Below are 23,576 nucleotides of genomic sequence, written 5' to 3'. Positions count from 1 at the left end.
CTCAGCCCTCCCGGCTGCAGCACATCCTGATTCCTCGTCCACGCAAGGTACCGGTACAGGTACAAGGGTGGGTGCCCGCGTGTCAGAAGCCGGGCCACAGGGCGGTAGTCGTCGGGGATGCGTGCCAACCATTCCCTTCAAAGGGTCCTGCCTGCCACGGCCTCCAATGTTTCAATGCGCTGGATAGCCCGCAGCCCACCGCGTCGCCGGCGTCTCTTTTTTTCGCCCGGCGCACAAATGCCGTTAGTGACGGGCGAGCACTGCCGTAAAAGTGATTTCGATGGGCGTCGACTGCGGTCCGGCCGCTTATGACGACACGGCCAGTGCGAGCACCCTTGGTGACGATCCCGGGGCGCATGCTTTCCTTTCTTTCCGGCGAGCCCACTTCAACACCACACGTCGCCGCTGATCGCCCACCGAGACCCTCTCCTCCACATCCGCTCGCCTCCGCTCCGCGACTCGCCCGCTCCTCGTTCCAACCCTTTGCGCGCTGCGTGTCCTCTGCGTTTCAGCTGCGGCTGCCTGTGTCAGACGAAGCGCCCGTCGCGTTCCACTCCTTTAGGGCGTCCGCTGGCGCCTGTCCAGCGCATCCGCGTCCCCCATGACATCAGCCCGCTGAGCCCTTGCTTCCACGACACCACTTCCTACATCCCTCGGCTGCTATGACTAGCTAGCAACGCTCCCAAACAACATCCGTCCATCATGTTTAGGTCGCGCCGGCGCGCGACTTCGAATCCGGTATGCGCCGCGACCCCCATCCGCCTTTCATTCGCGCATGCGCTTGCCCCGAGACTGACTCCATTGTGCTGTGTAGCCTCCAAACCGTAACACCAGCGCCCCGACTCCCACCGCTGCCCTCGCTGCCAGCCAGGCATTCCTGAAGAATGCGAACTCCAATGCATCCCTCTCCTCCGCTGCAGCGGCGGCGGCCCTGCGCACCCACAGCCCCCCGCCGGTCTCAGTCGGCAGCATCCAAACGAAGCGCATGCAGAGGAGGGGGTCCTCGGGGAGTAGCGCGAGCGCTCCTGGGATGCGGCGACAGCCTAGTTCCGGTTCTATGAGTGAGAGAACTTTTCGTTCGCCGTCACCATCGGGGAGAGCATGGGCGCCAGCTCCTGCGGATGCTAATGCACCTCCAGTGCCAGCAATCCCAAAGGACATTTCACCAGCTTCCAAGCACAGACGAGCCGCGAGCGAAGCTGTGCTAGGATCAGGCAAGCCAAGGGATCAAAGCACGGGGGAGTGGGCTTCACGTAATTCTCCGGACGCAAAAGAAGGGACTCAAAGGGGTTCGATCAATTTCTCACGACCTATGTCGCCTCGGGAGACCCCTCCGGCGAGTCCGCCGCCTCCCAAAAAGGGCCACAGTGGGTGGTTTACCAGTCCCGTCACGAGCGACCAAAAGCCTAGGCAGGACATCCGCACGACAGCACCTATTGTCTCGAAAAGCTCGACTACGAGTGTGACCGGTTTGGGTCTATCGTTACAGAATGCAGCGAACGCACCAGTAGCCAAGAAAAAGAAAAAGAAGGCAGTGGGTACAGAAGGACGGCATCTGGCAGAAGGAGGTATGGCCAGTAAGCCACGAGGAGACGCCATATCTCCGGAAAGTTCCCCGCCAGCGCGCACGCAATCACCACAACGTTCAGCTCCAGCTCCGGAGCTTCCGCCTAGTCCTCAGAGTCCCCAAAGCTCGATCTTGTCCGATAGCTCGAGCGAGTCCGAAGCTCCCGGCCCGCAATCGAGGCCATCTCCACTTGTCAGGCAACCTTCAACTGTTATGGAGAATCCTGAAGTTGAGGAAGAGGCGGAGAGAGCTGAGGCGGGAGGCCGTGCGGAAGTTGCGTCTGAGGTGCCCGCAAAAGTCATGGTGTCGAAAGAGCAGGAGCAAAGAACAGTGGGCCCACAAGTCGAACAGCGCTTGGGTCGTGGTGCGGATTCGGAAAAGCTGAAACCTGATACTGGACGTGCAAAAGGTCACCAAAGGCAATCTTCCCTCAGCCCAGCCCGTTCAGCGCATTTTGCGCCAACCGCCGTGGACATCTCAACTGGTGTGAAACATCAACCGCCGCCAAGATCTATATCGCCCGCGAAATCAGCAATGAAGCACTCACCCTCTTCCTCGATTCGAACTGGCTCGCCCGTTGCACCTCATACAGCTGGACGAGCTCAGTCGGATGGTGGTTCGGAGGCTGGATCCCATGACGGCTACAAGCCCAGTCCTCGCAAAAAGAAGGGCGTGCGAGTCAGCTTCGAAGAGAATATTACTCAAGAAGATTCGTCATCTTCTCCTTCCTCCCCCGCCGGCTTAGAATCTTCTCGCTGGAGCGGTCGGACTCTACAGGGTATGGACGATGACCTGGATGAAATCATGAAACCCAGACCTGAACTGCCCTCCTTTGGAAGCATCAGAAGAGAGCGTCGTCCTGTCGGCGAGGAGATTGCTGAGAAGGTCACAGAAACTGTCCCATCGATGTCCAATTCAACAAGTACAATGGCCGAGCCACTTGAGGCATCGAGCGACCACGCCGTCGGCGGCATTATCGCACAGAGCCTTGAGACCAAAAAGCGGACCAAGAGCGGAAATCAACCAATTGCACCTGACGTCACTTCTGTGGAAGGCACCGGCTATGCCTCAGACGACACGGAATCGAGCATGGATGAATCGGAGACAGCAAGCAACCATGAGGCAGCAGCCAATGGCGTTGGATCCGGCACAAACACTCTCCCTGCCATCCCTGAGAAGAAATCAGCCGAGCCGTCGCCTGCTCTTGATGTACCATCAGTACCTCAAATCGCTGTGCAACCTGCAACGCCAGGAACAGATGCTGAAAACCAGGACCCTCCGTTTGAGATGCCTGGGGCGTGGTCCGACCTGGATGAAGGGTCGGCGGACGAGAGTGTAGGTGCTACGACTGCTTCATTGACATCACAAGAGCATCCCGGTACCAATGATCCAGGCTACGGTGGCCAGTTCCATGTTTTTTCCGCAAGAGATCTCCAACCAGTCACGTCACACCAAAGCAGCGTGGACCGCTATCTCAATCACTCTGCGGATGAAAGTTCAGATGATGAGAGCGATGGCAGCAGCGTCTACAGCGACGCTGCCGAAGACCCCTCTGAACTGGAAGGTGGTTTCGCGTCATTAGATGCTATTGTCGAAAGCCCTGTCATCCCGCCGCCGTCAGAGGTTGAATCCGTCTCACCTCCAGAGAGCCCGATCGTCGACAAACAGGGACAGCAGTCCAATTCTCTTGAAAAAGACTCGGTTGCAACACCCAGTACAGTCGAAATGAGGCGGGGAGAACAACCGGATAAACCCGTATCAAACAAGCCTAGACCCAAGTCCAAGGCCACTGTAAAAGCGGCAGCGCTTGAATACGATGCGGCACCAATACTCAAATCCCCCAAGCCGAAAAAGAAAGCGACGGTGGTTCCTGAACCCATCGTGGTGGCCGCTGGACCTGCGCAGAAGGCAGCGCCGTTGCCGCACGCGCGTGAAGCACCACAGCCGAAGAAGCCAGCATTGAGAACGAGTATGCGTGCGGGCAGACCCGCAACGGAACAAGAGGGAACTTCTGTGCCAGCTGTGCGGAAGTCGATGCGGACCTCAATGCGAGACTCCCCGGCAGGTCACGCAACTGCGCGATACAGCGAGCCTGCAACGGTTGAAGCACGTGAACCAAAGGGTGCACTCCAGAAGAGGAACATCCCACTCGCGGCCCCGGCGCAGAACCGGCGAAGCGCGCCTGCGGGCATTCCGGCCACCTCGAATCGAGTGTCGGCCACACCTGCTCTTGGTCGGACTTTGTCCAATGACTCGGATGCGTCTGACAGCAGTTTCAAAAGACAGCGCCGTGGTGCATCATCTTATGCGGAGGGAAGATACTCGATGCGACGAAGTATGCGCTCCGGACCATCGCCGAAACCTCATGCGTCTGCTCCTGCTCCGACGTTGAGAGCAACTCCGCCTAGCGCGGCTCCGGCACCTCGGTCTTCGAGACTGAGTATTCGGTCATTGTCCCCGACCGGCTCCCTCTTCGGCAAACGGAAACCGATGATCAACAACCAGGAATCCCCGCAGCCCACTTTACGGGCACAGGGTCCGCCGCCCGCTAAATCATCCAGATTTTCCACCGGGGGCAAAGGCTCACCTAAGTTGGGCTCGTCGCGCTTCCAATCGCGTTACGAAGACTCTAGCGATGATGAAGATGTTGGCAGGCTGCCAAAGTTCCGCTCACGCTTCGCTGACTCGGATGAGGAGGACGATGTCACCGAGCTTCCTTCCGAGCTGAGGCCTGTTCGGGGTATCCCGCGACGTGCCGATGACGACGGAGACTCGACTGAGCTCGAGGACGAACTGAGTGATACGGATGGCCCTTCATCGCCAGTCAAACGTCCTGCGGCTGCCACCAATGGCAACACCAATGGTGCAACGGCAGAGCCCAAAAGTTCTCTGCGCGACATTCCAGTCAGCCCAACCCGCAAAGAGAAGCGGGGCTTTTTCGGTCTGGGCAAGAAACGTCGCGATTCTGCAGACGTACCCCCAAAGACACCTCCAGAGACGGCCGCCCCTGCGGCCGCCGCTTCACCACGCGCTAAGCTTCAGCGACGCGATTCACATGGCCGTCGCACCTCGGAATCATGGCCACTCCCGCCTGCCATTCCGGACGAGGATCCCAGTATGGTGGCTGGACGGCCTACGACTTCTGACGGTTCGCCAACAAGACCGCGCCTTAACAAGCGACGGAGCACTGGAGGCGAAACCGCTGAATCAGAGCCGGTGGGCAATGTTGCCGTTGGGCGCAGCGGCAAGAAGAAGAAATTCCCAATGCTGAGAAAGGCGTTCCGCCTCAAGGATTGAGGAACCTAAATGTAATGCATTACCGCGGTCTTAACCGCGGTTAATTACCCTTTTCCCGGCGCTGCATAATATGCAATTCAGCTGGAGCCCGGGTCCGTTCATTTACTTTCAGACTTTTGTTTAATTTGTTTGAGGTCGAATCTCTCGATCATCTTGACTGTTGTCCCCTCCTTACTTTTCCTTTTTCTTCCTTCACCACACCTTCCTTTTTTTTATTCTTGCAAAGCGGACGAAGACGGAGTTCTGATACCAAAGAGTGGGCATCTGTTGCGGGATTAGACGAGTGCTTTGGAGTTTTTTTTCTTTTCAGGTTTTTCTTTTCCTTCCTGGCTATCCGCCGTCCGCAGCTGTCGCTTTCGAAAGCGCCGTGCTATGCTTCCTTTTCTCCCTGTCTCATCATACAGTGACGTCTTTCCTCCATTTTCACAATTTAATGCAGGGCTTCCTTACACGGAGCCTGTAATGTTTTCCTCTCTTTTCTTTTCAAGCCTTTCGGATACCCGCGAAACACACGATACCCGCGGATGCTATCCCTTCGCGAACGAAGGACCGATGTTTCCCTTTTTTTCTTTTTTTGGTTTATGCTCTTATGCATGTGTTATGGCTAGATACCGAAAGCTGCGTGTGGCTTGGAGCTGCTGAAATACGAATTTCCCCGAAAGGGTCGATATGCCCGACATGTTTCTTCTACTTGACTTTGGAAAGTCCGATGCTTTTTGGTTGCAGATTTGAAGCTTTGGAAAGTGCTTCGCTCGTTGGGGCCTTTGATTTTACAGATGTTTATTGTGATGGACAGTAAGATATGCTGGTTCCCGTTAGGTAAGTATGCCTGTTCAGTGAGAGGTTTCTCACTGAGTGGCCCCGCAGACGGATCTTGCTTCTATCGTTGCCGCGCGATACCCTTCCGCCTAAGACAATGGGATTCTATCGTACTAAGAACGTTGTACGATGATTGACGATCTTGAGAACACCCTCATCGGTACACAAAGCGACAGAATCCTTTCCACACTTGCCCTAGTTTGTCATATCGTGCCACACTCTCATCCTACGTGCTTTGGGTATTAAAGTCACCACTTGGGAAGCGTTTACCTCTGACAGTCTTTTTATTAAGAGACAGCTTTGATATGGATTTCGAGTCAGCTGATCACCATAGCATCCACACCGGTAACAAGCAATTCTACGAAATGCTGCAATGGTGCAACCAGTCTCTGTAGCTTATGTAAAGTATTGAGGACCTGGCGGAATATCGCGAGACGAGGGATGCGGAGAAGAAGGGCAGAAGGAACCTCGGACGGAGGAAAACGGGAATTGCGATCTCGGAGCAATCCGATTGCTGGGAAGTCAGCTGATGATGCGCATGGCATTGCTGGCTGTTGGACAATCTCATTGCTGGGCACTCGATCTGACTGGGAAAATGGCGGAGGCGAGGGAACCGAAACGGATCTCCCGCGGAGGATCATCTACAGGGTTTCTCGGATTTATGTCTGATCGGTCTGTTCGTGGTTTCAGTGGCGTTCAGATTGTATGATGAGTTCTTGGCTATCTGGTTTGCACGTTTGCAATTACATGTATTTATGATACTAATTTTCAGTGCCGTGGCAATGAACATTACTGCTACCAGACACGTGGGATAGAAGTAAACATGCAGACGCATGTACTCGGCGAATGCGAGCGAGACCAAAACAACAACAACCACTCCCCTCCTCAATCCTCAAAATTCTCCCCTGAAAGAGTTGATACCAATCAACGAAAACCTCCCACAAACCAATCCTCAGTTCGGCGTCACTCTCGGCTTGATCTTCACATCCACGCCCTTCACCCTCACGAACCATGAATTCGTCAATTCCCACTCCTTCTTCGGATCCACCAACTCGAACTACCACCAACCACAGCGTCAGCAATCCGATCTCCTCCATCCCCCAAAACGCACAGAGGAAAGCCCTCCAAAAGAAACAGAAAGAAACAGGAGGAAAGAAAAAGAGAAAGAGAAAGAGAGAAAAAAAAAAAGGGGGGGTAAAACTCACATCGAACCGCCCCAACACCGTGGGCACGACCTTGTAAATCTCAAACAGACTCAACTCCCTCCCCAGACACACGCGCCTGCCCGCGCCAAAGCTCAACATGACGTCCTTCATCCGCTTCACGCGCTCCTCCCACTGCCGCTCGTCCTCGCCGTCGGCCGCGGCCCGCAGCCACCGCTCGGGCACGAAGCTGTCCGCGTCGGGCCCGAAGACGGCCTTGTCGTTGTTCACCACCCACGCGTTCATCCCCACGATCGTGCCCGGCGGCAGGAACCCGACACTGCCAGCACCAGCACTACTACCGTCCTCCGGCAGCGCCAGCCCCCCGGCCGGCACGACGCGCTCGAGCGGCAGCCCCACGCCGGGATGCACGCGCAGCGCCTCCTTGACGACGGCGTCGAGGTACTCCAAGCGGACGGCGTCTTCGTAGCGCCACACCGCAGCAGTGGCAGGGCCGGCGTCGTCCAGCTCGCGCCTCAGGCGGGCGAGGGCGCGGGGGTTGCGCAGGAGGTGGTAGAGGACGGCGGCGAGGGTGGTGGCGGTGGTGTCGGCGCCGGCGAGGATGTTGAGGAGCATCCAGCCGACGACGGTGGCGTCGGTGATGTCGGCGTCGCGGTCCGCTGCTGCTTCTTCTTGCTGGTGGCCGGCGGCTTTGGCGGCGTCGGCCTCGGCCTTGATGGCGAGGAAGTGGTCGAGGTAGTCTTGGTTGTCCGTGTCGTTGGTCTCGGCGCCCGTGGTGCGCGCGACGAGCTTCTTGACGCAGAAGTCGGCCGCGGCTTGGAACGAGGGCGGGCCCATGCGGTGGATGGGGTTCTTGTCGAGGAGCTCGTCGAGGAGGGGGATTTGGCCGACCTGTGTTTTGGTTAGAAGGGGGGAGGCTTGGTGGGTGGTTCGATGGGAGGAGGGGATGGGGAAAGGGGAGAAGGATTGGATCTGTAGGCGATCAACGTACGGCGGCGAAGTAGTCGAGCGCTTGCTCGGCGGTGGAAAGCAGGTCGTCGATGTCGCCTCCCTTGTTCAAGAAGCCCTCTTTGATCGGTTTGCTGAAAGTGACGTCCGCGATGGCGTCCCAGGCATCTTTAATTCAGTCAAGTCAGCAGTGTCACAGAAAAAAGGGAAGAAAAAAAAACCCCTCAAGCATCCAGAATTCCCAGACCCGCAGCAAAAGAGAAAAAACAAAGGTGATATACTCACAGAAGAGGAACCACTCGGCGATATCGCACGCCTTCCCCGGCTTCGCGAAGCGCTCTTCCAGCTTCGCGCAGAAATCCTCAACCACGCTGTCGACGCGGTGCTCCAGCTTCAGCAGCGCCGAGACCTTGTAATACTTCTGCACCGGGGCGCGCAGCTTCTGGTGCAAGCCATTGTCACGGGTGCCGAAGAGGGTGCAGACGCGCTGATCGCCTTGGGTTATGTCGTTGACGGCGTAGAAGTCACTCTTTTATCTCCCCAAAACCGGCACCTCTCGGTCAGCCAAAACCAGATTCCGCACTGAGACAGTTCATAGAGGAAATGTATAATGGCGGGGTCAATGGCAAAGTCTCTCCCCACTCACCTTCGGAAAGTTTGCCTTGTTGGAATAGATAAGCTTGATGCACTGCGGGTCGCTCAAGCTGACAGTGTTTGGGCCAATGCGAACGACCGGGCCGTACTTGGCGTGCAACAGGCGGTGCGTCAGTTCCGCCCGGCCGCCCGCAGTGTCGAAGAAGCGCTGGGCGTCGGTGAACTTGGCCAGCAGCGGGCCGGGGACGCGGCGCAGCGGGTGAAAGTAGTAGCGGTAGGCGGCGAAGGTGGCGGCGAGCACCAGGACCAAGGTCAGGAGGGCCATGAGCTGCGGCGGGGGTTTCAGGGCACAGCAAAAGTGAGGCGAAAATGGCAAATGCTCTGCAAATGGGCCAGGGGTCCGTCCGCTTCCAGCAATTGGTAAGAGAGAAGCCGTGGGGAGCAGCTGGATTCGAAGCGGTTGGGATCGAGGGACCCGACAATGCAATTAATACAGTAGACCCATGGTTCCCTCAAGGGGCACCACGCCATGGACGCGGGATGGCGGGCTGGTGCTGCGGCACAGCTATCGCAGCCATTACTCGAGCGTGGCTAACGGCCTCAGGAGTGCCTGACCGTTTCGGGCGGGAGGAAGGGTGATGATCCGGGGATTACGACGCGACTGGTGCCTAGCGCGCACACGGCGGTAGTCATATTGCCTTTGAGGTTGGAAGATCAGAGCGAGGCTGGCAGCCTGATCGCAAGTGCCGAGGCTGTGGGCTGATTGTGATATAGGGTGGAGCAGACCCGCATAATTGTAACGGTTGGCTCGCCGTTGCGAAGGCATCTAACTCGCCCAATTCTGTGGACCCGTTGCCCGATTTGGCTAGTAAAGGAACCGAGGAAACGGTGCGGCCCGCCTTCCGCGCGGCTTAGAGACTTTTTGAGCCCTCGGTGACGAGGGGGCCCTCGATCGCTATATTTCGCTTATGCACGTTCTCGGCCTGTCTCCACGTGCGGAGTCTGTGGTCGGGTGTCCGAGACATGGCCTCCAGGTGTGCCGCCTTTTCCTACTGGCCCCGAGTCAAACGCCTGGCGTCCCTCGTCAGCGAGATTCGACTCCGGCCATGGCCCCCTCACACTTCAAGTATCAGAGTTTGCCGTTGGCTATTCCGGCACCGACCCCTCCCCCCAGCCCCCTCTCCACCACCGCCCCATGAAGACGATAGGCGGCCTTGGGCCGGCCATTATCGGCGTCATGCTTGGGCAGACGGTACTCGCCATGATCTTTGTTTTTCCCAGGATGTATACGAAGGCGCGGATCAACCGATCCCTGGGGTGGGACGACCACATGGCGGCATTCTCGTGGGTAAATCATGCCGCTTGGAACTCCAAAGGGAGCAATGACGAACCCGATCCAGGTGATGCTGTTGCTCTATTCCGCAGTATGCTCTTACGCGGCAACTGAGGGATATGGACGGCATGCCCAAGTACTGGGTGGTGAACAAGCCGCTGTGGCCGCGAAGATCACCATCATCGGCCAGACTTTCTGTACGTCCAAACCGGCCCTTCGGCCCACAACCTCCTGCTGACCTCTCAGGCATCATCGGCATTGCGTCGAGCAAAGCCTCCGTTGCGTTTTTCTTGCTGCGCATTGTCGTTTTCACATGGCACCAAGTAGTCCTGTGGGTCTGTGTCGTCGCCGTGACCATCATCTGCGTTCTGTGCGCTTTGTTTGATTTCATACGCTGCGACCCCGTCGCCGCAGTCTGGAACCCCACGCTGAAGGCAGATTGTTGGATGGGCACCGAAGCATTTACCGATCTCTCTGTTGGTGTTGGAGGTTAGTATGCAGTACTTGGCAGAAGACTGGGCTTGCTGACTTTGCCGCAGTGACGTCTGTAATATGCGACTTTGTGCTGGCCCTTTTGCCTTGGGCAATCCTTTGGAATCTCAACATGAAGAGAAAGGAGAAGAAACTGATCGGCATCTCCATGAGCATGGGAGTGTTGTGAGTACATCGAAAGCCGCCTGGCCATGTGCTAAGGCTAATCCACTCCGAGTGCCGGAGCATCTGGTATCGCCCGTGCCATCGAACTAAAACGCCTGTCCGGACGATCCGACTATACTTGTAAGCACCAGCTTTCGTTAGAAAGTTCCTCACTGACAGGGGCGGCGTCTGGCAGATGAAAGTGTCAGTCCGATCCTGTGGTCGTCTACCGAGCTCTGCATCACCTTGTGTACCGCCTGCATTCCAATGCTCCGACCCCTCTACAACAAGATTCGGGGCAAAAGCAGCACCGATGGCTCCGAACCATACAACAAAGCTGAGAGCGGAGGTACTCCCGCCGAGGGCATATCCCTTGACAACATGGGAAACAGCAGCAACAAGCGTAGGAAAGGCTCGACCAAGATGGGTCTTAATGAGACGTCCATTGGCGGCTCAGTCATGGACACATGGATGGACCAGACCAAGCGCCAAGGAAGCGACGAAGACATTCTGATAAACCAAAGAAGTAACGGCATAACTGTCATATCCGAGGTTGACACACAGTCAAAAAGATCAGTATCGGTCGCGGAAAGTGCGGCCGAACATTCGAAGACGCAGGACACAAGATAGGCATTCGAAATCGCCACAAGAGATGATCAAAACATCCTTCTTTTTTTGCTGGGCGAGATAGTGAAGCAAATCACCAATCAGCTGAACATGGTCCAGCTCTGACTATCCCAGTCAACGCTTTCCAACCAAGGCATGAACTCGGCGTCGTTTCCGGAAAACGGTACTGAGAAATCGACATTGACCGACGACGAGCCATTTTCTGCCATGTAGACGTCGCTACGCGATTCTGGGCTTAGGATCTTGTCCAGAATACGCTTGAGGAATTTCCGGCCCTGTGCACATATTGAGGAGCTGGGCTCATCTGCAGGCACATATGCAAGAGCGTTCGCAAAAACGCTGAGGTCTTGGATGGTCTGAGATCGGTTTAGCGGAAAAGAGATGGGCTGGTGTGGGTATTGCTCTTGGCGAAGAAGCTCGACTGCAACAACGCATGAGGCCGGAAGACCAGGGCTGGAGAGCTAGATGGTGCGATTGTCAGGAGAGGCATCGAATTCGAAGCGACCGACAAGCACTTACCATTAGATAGGCGTCTTGAAACTCGCCGAGGACTTCCCGCTTCCCAGCGACCGTGATAATGTCCGCGAGTAATCTGACCGCCACCTGCAGGAGATCCCTGGTATCTGCACCGGCCCGCTTGATCAGCGCTCGCTGAAGAAGGAATTCGTTGTATAGGTGTTCGATATGGATAAAAACGAGGTAGAGACACTCGATAGGTGGCTTTTGGTTCTTCCAGATGCGCTCTGGTTCTTGGCGAAGATACTCAGGGAGTGCGTCCCATGTTTGCTCTGCTCTGCGCTGAATGTCTCTGTGTCGTTACGGTGAGCTGAAGTGGGGATCATATGTGGATGCAGCTTCTCACCTTGCCCTTTCGACAATGTTGCCTACTTGCGAGCCCATAGAGAGCTCCAGAATATCTTCCCTGATTGTCTAGGGTATAAGATCAGCATACAAACATTCCTAATCGACCCGGAGAGGAATGGACATACGCAGTATTGCACCCAAGCTCGGGACCAAGTCCGTCTTTGCACCTGTGTGCCTTTCGACCACCCGTCACTGTCGAGAGTCGCAAGGGCAGCCTCAAGTTCAGGACCGTGTGAGAGTAGCTGTTTATCCGTAAGGTCAAGGGGGAGCTGCACCACACAGTAGCGGTAGCTGAGACGTGGTGGCCTGCCAAGGAACGCAGACAACCATTTGTCGTGGGCGAATGCCGAAGCGACAAGTCTCCTTCGGATTTCGACGAGAAAGAATGGCAGATCCTTTGAGTTGACTTCTTGATGCCAGCCCAGAGCCATGATGGCGTTCATTATCCGGCCCGATCTCTGCCAGCTGTCATAGCCTGACGATGCCACATCAGCGATGGGCAGTGGTGTCAATCTGAGGGAAAAGCTTACAGGAGTCGCCATGCAAGAAAAGATAGATGTAGTTGGTTTCGTACATGAGCCACATGCCGATGTCGTTCGGGATACATGTCTCCTCGCAAAACTTCAAACACGTATCGGAAGCGCGATACATGGCAACGATCAAGCTTCTCTTGCTTTTGTACCTGCGGTTGAAGGCCAAGAGCGGGTCCCACTCTGACGAAGGGTCAGCCGTCGCTCTGGCAGGTACACGACGCAAGAGCTGGGCTTACCTGGCATTGTTGTGGCAACCACGCCCACCAGGCACAAGACGATGCCCACAACCTCCCAACGGAGGTTTTTGGCCGTCGACAGCTCAATCCAGTCGCGGGACGTCTTGACGGTCTCGCTTCGTAGCTTCTGATCGGTGTTGAGCCAGACGTGTTCCGACAGCCTTTTGAGCTGTGCCACGTTCTGGTCTTGAAGGATCTCTGCATACTCGGACCACAGCGAGGCCATCCACTGTTTGACGATGGGCTCAATGGTGATTACTCCTTGGGTAACGGTGTACCATCGCTGTATGTAGCGGTCGAAGATGGGCATGTCCTTCAGAAGACTGAGCAGTTCGACGCCCCGCTGGACGTGTTCAGGACTGATTCTCGGGTTGGCACCGGAATGACAGGCGGTTTCATCCTGGCCCAAGCCGAGACTACCCTCGTTTTCAGTCAAGACAGCGGAATAGCTGGTGGATCCAAGGAAGCCGGCGTGGTGACGTACTTCCGAAGAGGCAATGCATTGAAGCTCCGTTTCGGCTGCATCATCGTCGACGGCGGGCAGTGGGGTGGAGCGGGATTCCAGCTGGGCGGTACGAGGAGAGGGCTGGCCCGGGGAAGCGGTTTGGGGCGGGCTGAGCACAGGCTCAGACAGGCGGGGAGTGGCAGCAGAGCGAGTGCGAGTCAAGGGGGCGGGGTGGTAGACACACTGGTCCTGCTTGTTGCGACGAGCACACCTGCCACAGGTTGGCATGACATGATCGCAGCGGAGTTTGCCCTTGCGGCATGGCTCACACGACTGCAGCTTTCCATTCCGGCGATAGGAGGGATTGAGCCTGGGGGTGTCGGAGTCTCTACTGAACTGCCTGGGTATCGAGAATCGAGTCATGGCGATGTCGAAGTGCAGCCGGGTTTCAGACGGCGTTTCCAGGGACTTGCGAGAGAGAGACAGAACAGTGCGAAAGAGAGAGGAGTGAGCACGGGATCGGTTCTCTACATAACGACGGGAGGAGGCGTTTCAAGCGTGCGACATGACGGCAGGGGCTGGGCCAGGCGAAGGCTGCAGCGCAATCTGGGAACAGCGGAGTTCGATCGGAGTTGGGGACGTGTGTCGCAGTGGAGGTGGCAGTGGTGGGGCGACCGCATGACGCGAGCAGTCGCTGCGGGCCGCCGTATACTCCGCGCGACCGCAGCTGCCCGCCTGAGCCCAAAGTCCTGGCCGCCTTCGCCGCCTTCGCCGCTGTCGCCACCGCATCATCTGGGCCCCCAGACACAGCCATCAGGCAGACTCTCGCTCGGCCCGCACATGCCGGCTCTCTGGCCCTCCCCCCGCCGCCAAACTGCTTACACACTGCAGCCCTACCTCCACCAAGCCTCGATATTCTCCGCACACCCGGCGAATGGCAGCCGCACATGTTCTATCCCGCCAGCGGTGTGCTGTTGCTGACTGACCCAGCTGAGCGCCGTCGTGCGGAGCCCCGTGTCCAGAAATGGAACACGTATCTTTGCAGCCCCATCTTGAGCAACCTCAGCACCGCTGCCAGAGTCTATAAAATGCCCTTTGAGTTGAGAGCACCGTCTGCTTGCTTCAGACCTCAGCCTTCACATCCAAGTCACCTTGTTACCACATCTCGTCTTCTACCAGCACCTCGACCAACCAAGCCACCATGATTCCACAAATGCCCTTCCGCTTCTATGGCTCCCTCGAGGCCAGCTTCCTGACGGCTGCCGAGCCCACCTCTTATGCCTACAGTCCTCGCTCCTCGGTCTACTCATCATCCACCGCTCTGTACAAGGAACACGGGCCCCAGATCATCGAGCCCCACCCTCCGACACGTCGTGCCGCAAGCGAGGACGGCCAGGCTGCATCTGCCAGCGAGCCTGGCTCAAGCCAAGGGGATGCCGCCGGCCAAAGCAAGGCCCCCTCCGAGCCTGCCTCGTCCCGTTCCTCGTCCCGCAACTCGTCCCGCAATCCGTCGCCCAAGAGGGCTATGAACGCTGACCTGCTGTCGTCCGGTACGTAGCACGAGGGCTGTGAGCTGCGTGCGTGCCATGGCAAGGCTAACATCTGCCTACAGCTCCGCGCATGAACGCGACCCGCCTGATGGGCTAGGCATCAGCAGCGCATCGCACAGTCGAGCGGGGAAAAAAGGCATTGCTACAGTTTCGGTGGGCTTCTTTTACTCACTCAAGATCTTGGCAACGCTGCAGCGTGGGGGCTGAGGCACGCGGGTCCGGCATTTTGACATGGGGGCGTTTTTGACGGGGGTCATCGTCGGGTCTGGCATTTCTGGGCGCATTCAATCTCATATATTCTCTGAACACCAACGATTACGTGATTTGCACCGCTATTACACAAGAGGTCTAGACATAACATACAGGACTTAGGCTCAAGGCTCAGGTCAAGTGGGGTATCCGATCATCAATCCGGCAATTTGTTAAAATAAGGCTTCCGGAAGGCTAAAATCACTAAAGTATGGTCAACGTGCTGACGAATTACACTTGCTCAGGCTTTCCGCGGCGGATGAGCAAGATACCGCATTCGGTCTTGAGTGCGCCTGCCTCGTGCGGGGCGCCTTGCACCTGGCACTGAGAGGCTGAATACTGTCGGTTACATGGTACCACCTCCGCCTTTTCGACGTCTTGGCGTAAGCCTATCTATGTTGATATCTCCGGATTTGGAATCCGTCACTGCAGAAGGCCAATAAGTTTGTGTAAGTGCAGGGGTACAGTGCATTGACGCCGGTGTATGACAATGATCGCTCCCGTCATACGATGGTTGACTGTTGTCCTCCTCATACCTCTCGTCTCGTCACCTGCCAGGAGGCTACCGCCATTCCCAGGTCTCAATGCCAAGATTTCGCTTCCTCCTACAAGCTCATCGCCGAGATTTCTCTCAACTTCTCCCGCACCAACTGGGCAACCCCATCCGTTACCAATGACCCGCCCGTCAGCCTCCGCTTCACCTCTCACCCGCATCTCCGCTAACGCATAGAAAACCTTTCTCTGGCCTCAACTTCTACCATCTCCCCAGCAACGTCAACTGGCCCTCGGGTGGCAGGCCGGGCGCGAAGGGGTGTCGGAATAGGACGGTGGCGGGGTTGGGGATCGGGAGGGAGGAGGGGGCATATTTGGCGGAGTCGAATTACGTGTTGGAGTGAGTGATGGAGGGGTATCAGACGGCGAAGTGGGAGGGAGACACAAAGGGGGAGGGGGGAGGGGCTCGTGATGTGGTGTGTGGTAGGAAAGGGCGGAGATAACGATAGACGTTGAGGTTATCCGGGGCTATCTAGAGTTGAGGATGACGCGCTATCGATATCATGAGCAAGGTTTGTTGTCCAAGTTTAATGAAACGTGTTCGATATACGTATGGGAGAACATAAAGTCCGGAACGCCTCGACCATGGTAAACATCCACGCCCATATAAACATTATTGACGGTCGTATCTGCACACGTCGCCACGCCGTAGCTGCACACTTTACCACGTTGCTATCATGGACGAACCCGAGCACTCCTACCAGCCTTTGCCCGATTCCCTACCACCATATGCAGACGAATGGCAAGACATATATCACGGCAAGTTGCTTGTTTATTTGCTTTCCTGGTACATTTGCTGATTTTTTTTCCGGTAGATGTCCCAGAGCCGTACACTCTTCTTGAATATATCACAATCGGATCGTGGGTCCTGATCTTCACAGCATTCGTCGCTCTCTCTATCCTGGTGGGTACGAGAGTCGAGGATGGCCATATACTAGACGACCAACTGGGACGATGCCTCTGTGCATATATGGCTGCCATGGCCTTGACGCTCTGGTTGGGCCGGCTGAAGGCTGAGCTACGGGAGGCCGGGATGGGACGATGGTGGCCCTTAATCGCACCATTTTCCGTGATGATCGGAAGCACGACCCTCTGCCTGATGATATCATGTTTGGAATAGTCTTCACTCGGAAGATATACCAGAAGGCCGCTCATCAGCCGACCAGAACCCTTTCACTGCTCATACATTTTGTTCACTTGAGCGTGACTGAAGGACTAAGATGGATCAGCTATGTGTATCTTAGAAGGAAACAGTCCAACAACCCCAATTCCGCTATGCGTTGAAGTTGTATGTCTCACTTCGCTCACGGCATAACGGGTGGTTGAGATTTTCTCCAGTGCATATTTTCCAAAAGGGTGATGATTCTGGAACGAAACATAAGCTACTTCCGGGAAATGGCGGGAGCGGGAGCGGAAGTCCAGCCAGAATTTTCCCTTACAGTAAGGGATCACGAAAGAAACGGGCCTACCTTGATCTGTTTCACGTAGGTAGTGGAAGTCTGTGTCTGGATGTATTCGTATGACTCCAACACTCGCATATACATCCGGGTAATTACTTCAACAACTACATATGAAGAGATTTCGCTATCCACTGTGCCCCAGGGAAAGAGTGATGTAAACCGAGCCTACCGTCTCACCAATGCTTCTCACAACAACATGTCAAGATCACGGGCATCCGATAGTCAGGGACTCAGGGCCCCCTACTTGACCGTCAAAGTTTCGACCTTCGTGCCCCTTCGGAATCTCCCTATTCAGTAATTGCCTTCGCTCATGACATCATCGACGTAAGACCGGCCGACCATGTCGTATGTATGTCACGAGCTGACGATCCTGAAACGCCGCATGTGTATCGTGTCTCAAACACAGCACGGAGTAATCTCAAAATCCAAAAAGAGAGAGCGCCGAGAAACCCGTCCGTCGCACAAGGCAAAGGGCGCGAGGCTCCGAAGAAAACGCCGAGTTCACAGATGTCACAAACAGCACAATCTGACGTGGGATTAGTATTGTGTCCGGAAGTGTGAGTATGTCTATGCATAATATCCGTGATTCTCATCCTCATCGTTCACAACGCCCAGAGGTCAGAGATATATAACACAAGAGCGGAAAGGAAAAAGAAAAGAAGAATAAAAGGCTATATATACACATAGCTTCAATCGAACACATGAAACCCCATCCCCACCGTCGCCGTGTGTCCCAAAAAGCCCAGCTCTACCCAGTTAAAAAGATTTTCAGTTCGTAGCATTCAGCAACTCCTCCTTGTGCGTGCCCGCCCTCGGCGCACCGTTATTGGGCGTCGCGCTGGTCGTGACGGCCTCGGTCTGGCCGTTGGCGGCGCGGAGCTCCGGCTTCGTCGCCATGCCGTTGTGGCAGCCGTTGAAGCGCAGACCGGCGATGCCGGGGTACCCCTTGACGCCCGTCGCCTGCTCGAGGCGGGTGGCCAAGTCGTTCGAGACCTCGCGGAAGATGGCGATCTGGCGCTTGATGATGTCCTCCTTGCGGCAGGTCGACATGTGGCCGGCGACGTTGGCGATGAAGCGGTTGCGCGCGCCCTCGTCCCAGACGCGCTCCCACAGCGCGCGCGGGGCGACGAAGTCCTCGGGGCGGATCTCGGAGAGGAAGGTGACGGCCTCGCCGACGAAGTGGCCGTGCGTCTTGTTGAGGTCGATGGTGCGCTGGCGGAAGGCGATGGGCTGGATGGACGAGAGGTAGGGCGGCCGGCTGCCCTGGTTGTAGAAGGCCATGCCGCCGTCGCGCTGGAAGTTGGCCATGCGGTACGGCACGCGCGGCGCGTTGACGGGGAGCTGCTGATAGTTGACGCCGATGCGGTGGCGGTGCGTGTCCGGGTAGGAGAAGAGGCGCGACTGCAGCACCGGGTCGGCGGTAGGCTCGACGCCCGGCGGCATGTGCGATGGGTTGAAAGCAGACTGCTCGATCTCGGCGAAGTAGTTCTTGGCGTTCTCGTTCAGGAAGAACTCGCCGTACTTGCGCAGGGGGTACTCGGCCTGCGGCCAGACGTGGGTCAGGTCGAAGACGTTGATCTTCTTCTGCTCCCACGCGTCCTCGGCCTGCTTGGGAGTCATGGTCTGGACGTAGCAGTCCCAGCCGGGGTAGTTGCCGTCCTCGATGGCGAAGTACAGGTCCTTCTGCGAGTGGTCGGGCGACTTGGTGGCGGCCTCGTCCTGGGTGAGGAACCTGTTGCCCTGCTTCGACTTGAAATGGAACTGGGCGTAGACCCAGTCGCCCTTGGCATTGACCAGCTTCATGGTGTGGCCCGAGTAGCCGTTCATGAAGCGGTAGCCGTCGGGAATGCCGCGGTCGCCCATGAGGATCATGACCTGGTGGACGGACTCGGGGTTCTGGGAGAGGTAGTCCCAGAACATGGTCGAGTCATCGCCGCCGCCGAGGTTGGTGGCGGGGTCACGCTTCTGGGTGTGGATGAAGTGGGGGAACTTGGCCGGGTCACGCAGGAAGAAGACGGGGGTGTTGTTGGCAACCATGTCCCAGTTGCCCTCGTCGGTGCGGAACTTGACGGCAAAGCCACGCGGGTCGCGGGCGCAGTCGGGCGAGCCGCGCTCACCGCCGACGGTGGAGAAGCGGATGGTGATGGGGCATTGCTTGCCTTGCTTGAAAATGTCGGCGCATGAGAGGTCGTCGAGTGGGGCGGTGGTCCTGTAGAAGCCGTGCGCACCGCTGCCCTTGGCGTGGACAACGCGCTCGGGGATGCGCTCGCGGTCGAAGTGCGAGAGCAGGTCGACGAGGTGGAAGTCCTGGAGCAGCAGCGGGCCGTTCTCGCCGCAGCGCTGCGTCTCGTAGGGGTGCGGGTAGGGGGCGCCGTTGCTGGTGGTGTAGAGCGTGTCTTGGGAAGTGGCGTTGCGGTCGTCTGTTCCTCGTCAGCCGAAATTGGTGCCACCGAGTTTTTTGGGCAGGCGTCGCCGACCATTGTAGTCTCTGTAGAGGTCGCCGTTCCTGCGGCCATCCACCGCGTGCATCTGCACAGCCGTCAATACGACATTCTCGATGAGCACGGGAGGGAGACTGACCTGGTAGCCGGGAGCCATCCTAGTTTCTGTGTGCCGGGCTGCAGCAGCGTGGGCAATCTCAACGCAAAGAAACAGTCTCAGGCGATGGGTGCGGCGAGAGAGGAAGAGCAGGAACTTGCGAAAGAAGCGCCAGGGCAGTCGTCCGTGGGCCCCCGGTTTATATACACAAGATCCGTATCGCCATGTTGGACAACAATCAGGCCTCTCTCGATCCATCCGGGCCACAGGTCCGAGTGTTGCGGGGCGAACGCCATCACCTCAGCAGCGCGCTCTCGACCGAGCGCGAGCAGCCAATGGCGCACATAAGCATTACTCACCTCACGCTCGAGATGCCGTTCGGCGCCCCGATGGCCGTGCCGGCTGCGCGATTGTTGACCGGGTCCGGCGCCCAAGCTCCAGATCTGCCCCACCAACTTGCAAAAAATGGTGACGTCGCCCGTTCGTTGCGAGGGTCTTTTTTCCCCAATCCTCGCTCTCCCGACACTGTCGCACGACGGCGAGCCCAGGCCCGCGACATTGTCTCGGAAAAGGCGTGAATGGCACCCGGAGGCCTCCTTCTGGATCCGCGGTGCTGACTACACCCTGCGTCATCTTCTTCCTTGCGCTTCTCGTTCGCCCTCTCTGCTCTGCAACGCTTCATCACCAGCCCATTGACATGACTTTTGTAACACCTCTGCGTATCAGCTTATCTCCGCCGATAACGCCGCGATAATGCGGTAGACGTTGCACTGCGCGAAGGCGAGAGCGGCGTAAGGCTCTGATTGCTAAGCTGTCTTAGCCTTCTATTACCACTCAAGGTACTTGCCCTGTTGGGAGCGGAAATGGTGGCGAATTGGCCATCATTGGGCGTAGGGTGCTTGCGCCACTATATCTCTTCGGCAGTTCGATTCGTCTGGTATTCAACCATCCTGGTACTATCGTCTGGTCATTTGCCTAAACAATTATTAACCTCTATGGTGGAATTCATTAATGGGTGCCTGCGGGTGTGAAACGCGTCTGCCCATAGGAAAACTTCCGTCGAACATGCTCTTGATCTTCGGTGATGGATTCTTCCAGATGGAGGTGAGCATTAGGGAGAACTATTTGTAGAAGCACTTTAGCAGTGTTGTGACAGACGTGTGGGAGAATGACGCAAGTCGTAGGAGATTATCGTCCGTTGTGGCTTCCTCAGAAGGCCATCCCCGCCATCTCTCCACCGCCCTCAAACGAGCCCATATCCCACACATTTCCCACCTCCAGCGGTAAGAAGCCCCCAAACACGTCCATCCCCGTCAATTGCCCTTGGCTAACCGCGAACTCGCCAATCGTGTTCAAATCGGTCCAGGTGAAGTCGCCGATGCCCTCGACGTTTGCATTATTGTTTGCGTTTGCCATCGGGCTCTCGCCCATGCTGCCGCTGCCTGCCTGTGACGACGCCGCCGGCGTGGCATGCGTCAGTCCCGCCGCTGCAGTTCCGTCGCCAAAGTGGCTGCGGTGGGGTCCAATGTGACTGTCTCTGCTGCCGCGTCCCGGCGGCTTGTGGTTGTCAGCCTTTTCCCAGAGCAGCTTGAGAAGTTGCGAGTAGCGGCTGCCGAGGTGCTGCATTCCAACTGCTGATCGTTGCAGTCGGTCAATCGTCTCATCGATCATGCGTCGGATGCCCCGCTCCTCTTCGCCTTCGATTACGCCGACAATCTTCGCTCGAAATAGGAAGACTCCGGAGTACACGAGGTAGAGGAAAAACCGGAGGGGCATGAACCGCAGCGCCTTTTCTGGGTCGATGAAGTTGTTGCAAGTCGTTAGGATTGCCTTTGCTGCGTCGAGACCCTCGTATATGAAGCGTGCGTCTCCGACAGCCCCGACGTTGTTCTGAAGCCGAATAGTTAGCATGCTATATGTTTGCCTTCACACCTGTCTGTGGTCTGGTCTCACTTACATAAAACAGTCGGGAAGGCGATTGTGGAATCATCGGGCTCGTCGCAGAAGTTCGCTCTTCTGCTAACGTGCTTTGTACCCTGCGCACTGTCGCCTGGAATGCAAATGCATTCACGTACAATCTGGACAGAACACCAACCGTAAGCTTTAGAATGCCATGAGTTCGGCATGATGGCATACCGCAGGTAATTGTATGACATCAGGAGCATGGCTTTCAGATTTGGCGAGCATGTCAACGTGCCCCAGACCGCATTCCAGCTGTAGCTAGCTGCGCGGAAGTCGTCAATGAACTTGATGTAAGATCCGCTCAAGTGAGAGCGGAAGGAGGTGCCAACATTGGAATACAACACGTCGTGGACATTGCTGAAAAGAGAGGTCAGCTCGAGTGTTGCCTGTTGTTGAATTAGCAGGTTAATGCCGTCTCAAGACGGACTGCCTACTTGGAAAATAGATGCGTAGTCCTCATCATTGGGAGTCTGTGGTAGAAGAGAAGGGTAGTGCTCGCGACGAAGACTGGTCAGCGGCCCAGGTCCTCGCGACCAGAATGCTTTGCCGATTCTGATGGAAATGGTGCGATCTGCTATGTAGCACGCTTCGAGGGTAGTCAGCGCTGTTGTCCCGGCACATCAAGTCACGTCGTATGCGTGGGAAACGAACGTACCCGTCCAGACCAAAAGCTTGCGACTGAATTGTGGGTCTTTGCCATCATCCGTCACCTTGAACGAGTACTTTTCCAGGCCGATGAAGTACGCCAACCTGAGGGCCAGTCCACTGGAATTCCAGGCTTCCCGATCCTCTTCACCCTTGCCGACTTTGCCGGACTGTGCCCTCTGCGTGAAAGGAGCCCACTCGGCTAGTAACAGCAACCCCTCGACGGCGTCGACATCGCCAGGGCCACCAGCAGCGAGATCCGAGATCATGCTCTTCATGTGGTCTGCGCAGATCTCGTACATGTGTGTTTCTTCCACAAGATCTTTGGATGCGATGACGAGGACGGCCGTCAGCAGATGCGGCTCCTTGGAGGCTATCTCGTGGAGCCGCGACAGGTCGAATACATGCGGAGGCACGAGGGGATAGTATGGATGGTACAGATTACGGTAGCGCTGGATGAGCTGGACGATCTGGTTCACCGAGAGCTTGCCATCAGCAAGCAGCCGATACGGAGACGCGCGCAAGCCCGGGTCGACTGGGCGCGCAAAGCTGGGCCGATCCTGGGCAGCAGCGGGCGTGTCTTCCTCGGCGACGCGGGCCAGGATGCCTAGAGCATCCGAGGGGTTCTGAAGGTTGTCGAACTCCATAGGAGTCGTGTCTGCGGCTTGGGCGGAAGCGTCTTCTTGAGTCGGCCGAGGGGGGTTGGGCTCGAGGCTCGGGAAGCTCATCCGCTGGACCAACGGTGGCGTGGTGGTGGTGCCCATGTTCCCGAGGCCATGGAAGGCTACATTGTCTCTGGGAACAGCGAAGGCGCTTGTAAGGTTGCGCGTGGCGCCGATGCTGTCGGTAAGCGTTTTCCTTCTTACTCGCCGGCCACCGCGGTTGGAGCCTCCGAGGACGCAGTCAAGGTTTTGAGCCTTGCAGCGCTCGCACGGGAGCTTCGGTTTGTCGTTCTCATACTCGCTACTCGCAGTGTCAGTTCACCGCGACCGAGGAAGTGTGCGGGAGGCGGGGCACAAGCGGTGGGCTGGGCGCCGCATGCTCGCTCGCGATTGGGTCGACGGGTTGTGGCACGGTGGGACTCACAGGTGGCAGCGGCTCTTTCGCTTCCTGCAGGTCAGGCAAGCGATGGTAGTGCGTTTTGACTTGGCATCACTGCTGTCGGCGGTCCTCGCGGGAGATGAGGGCTCAGGCAGAGGCGGCGGTGGCGGTGGTGCTTGCATGATGGTCGTGCAGAGGGAAACGAGGGATGCAGTTGCCGACGACAGGCGCCGCTCAATTGCCGAAGGTGAATCGACTTTAGAAGGTGTGGGGATGTTTACGAGTGCCCCCTGTCGGACTTTCTCTGGGTGATTGGTTCGGCGCGTAGCCAAAGGGCCCAAGTAATCGGTTATGTGTGCATGGATAGGCAGTCAAGGGGGCAAGCGGTAATGAACAGCGCCAGTCCGTGCACGCGATACCCCGCCCCGCTAGCGTATGCTTCGGCAGCTCGGTCACGTTTGAATCTCGCGCGGTTTCGAAGGCCGCTTCACATTTCTCATAAAGTCTTTACTGGCCC

At 56.9% G+C, this 23,576-nt stretch overlaps 7 protein-coding genes across 7 annotated transcripts; 3 read left to right on the top strand and 4 right to left on the bottom strand.

Moving 5' to 3' along the window:
* Positions 1 to 702: 702 nt before the first annotated feature.
* On the top strand, positions 703 to 4,864 carry BKCO1_19000129 (uncharacterized protein; the record flags this gene model as incomplete). Its single annotated transcript, XM_020271915.1, has 2 exons — positions 703 to 738; positions 815 to 4,864. The coding sequence occupies 2 exons, from the start codon at positions 703 to 705 to the stop codon at positions 4,862 to 4,864; spliced, it is 4,086 nt and encodes a 1,361-aa protein (XP_020131316.1).
* A 1,771-nt stretch (positions 4,865 to 6,635) lies between these two features.
* Positions 6,636 to 8,713, bottom strand: BKCO1_19000128 (cytochrome p450; the record flags this gene model as incomplete). The annotated part of the gene is made up of 5 exons (XM_020271914.1): positions 6,636 to 6,740; positions 6,889 to 7,737; positions 7,838 to 7,962; positions 8,080 to 8,323; positions 8,441 to 8,713. The coding sequence occupies 5 exons, from the start codon at positions 8,711 to 8,713 to the stop codon at positions 6,636 to 6,638; spliced, it is 1,596 nt and encodes a 531-aa protein (XP_020131317.1).
* Positions 8,714 to 9,583: 870 nt separating this feature from the next.
* BKCO1_19000127 (uncharacterized protein) lies at positions 9,584 to 10,987 on the top strand (the record flags this gene model as incomplete). Its single annotated transcript, XM_020271913.1, has 6 exons — positions 9,584 to 9,736; positions 9,789 to 9,918; positions 9,968 to 10,210; positions 10,261 to 10,378; positions 10,431 to 10,498; positions 10,554 to 10,987. The coding sequence occupies 6 exons, from the start codon at positions 9,584 to 9,586 to the stop codon at positions 10,985 to 10,987; spliced, it is 1,146 nt and encodes a 381-aa protein (XP_020131310.1).
* Positions 10,988 to 11,064: 77 nt separating this feature from the next.
* Positions 11,065 to 13,485, bottom strand: BKCO1_19000126 (c6 transcription; the record flags this gene model as incomplete). The annotated part of the gene is made up of 6 exons (XM_020271912.1): positions 11,065 to 11,445; positions 11,504 to 11,792; positions 11,847 to 11,914; positions 11,974 to 12,323; positions 12,379 to 12,561; positions 12,618 to 13,485. 6 exons carry the CDS (start codon positions 13,483 to 13,485, stop codon positions 11,065 to 11,067), a joined length of 2,139 nt encoding a protein of 712 aa, XP_020131311.1.
* Positions 13,486 to 14,263: 778 nt separating this feature from the next.
* Positions 14,264 to 14,709, top strand: BKCO1_19000125 (uncharacterized protein; the record flags this gene model as incomplete). The annotated part of the gene is made up of 2 exons (XM_020271911.1): positions 14,264 to 14,612; positions 14,675 to 14,709. 2 exons carry the CDS (start codon positions 14,264 to 14,266, stop codon positions 14,707 to 14,709), a joined length of 384 nt encoding a protein of 127 aa, XP_020131308.1.
* A 2,932-nt stretch (positions 14,710 to 17,641) lies between these two features.
* BKCO1_19000124 (catalase) lies at positions 17,642 to 19,471 on the bottom strand (the record flags this gene model as incomplete). The annotated part of the gene is made up of 2 exons (XM_020271910.1): positions 17,642 to 19,293; positions 19,351 to 19,471. 2 exons carry the CDS (start codon positions 19,469 to 19,471, stop codon positions 17,642 to 17,644), a joined length of 1,773 nt encoding a protein of 590 aa, XP_020131309.1.
* A 1,149-nt stretch (positions 19,472 to 20,620) lies between these two features.
* Positions 20,621 to 23,241, bottom strand: BKCO1_19000123 (c6 transcription factor; the record flags this gene model as incomplete). The annotated part of the gene is made up of 6 exons (XM_020271909.1): positions 20,621 to 21,301; positions 21,369 to 21,489; positions 21,548 to 21,759; positions 21,808 to 21,959; positions 22,029 to 22,981; positions 23,105 to 23,241. 6 exons carry the CDS (start codon positions 23,239 to 23,241, stop codon positions 20,621 to 20,623), a joined length of 2,256 nt encoding a protein of 751 aa, XP_020131314.1.
* Between the last annotated feature and the right edge of the window lie 335 nt (positions 23,242 to 23,576).

The sequence above is a fragment of the Diplodia corticola genome (genome assembly GCF_001883845.1).
Source record: "Diplodia corticola strain CBS 112549 chromosome Unknown scaffold19, whole genome shotgun sequence".
NCBI classification, from domain to species: domain Eukaryota; kingdom Fungi; phylum Ascomycota; class Dothideomycetes; order Botryosphaeriales; family Botryosphaeriaceae; genus Diplodia; species Diplodia corticola.
Note: the sequence above shows the minus strand (reverse complement) of the source record. Positions and strands in the feature narration are given on the sequence as shown.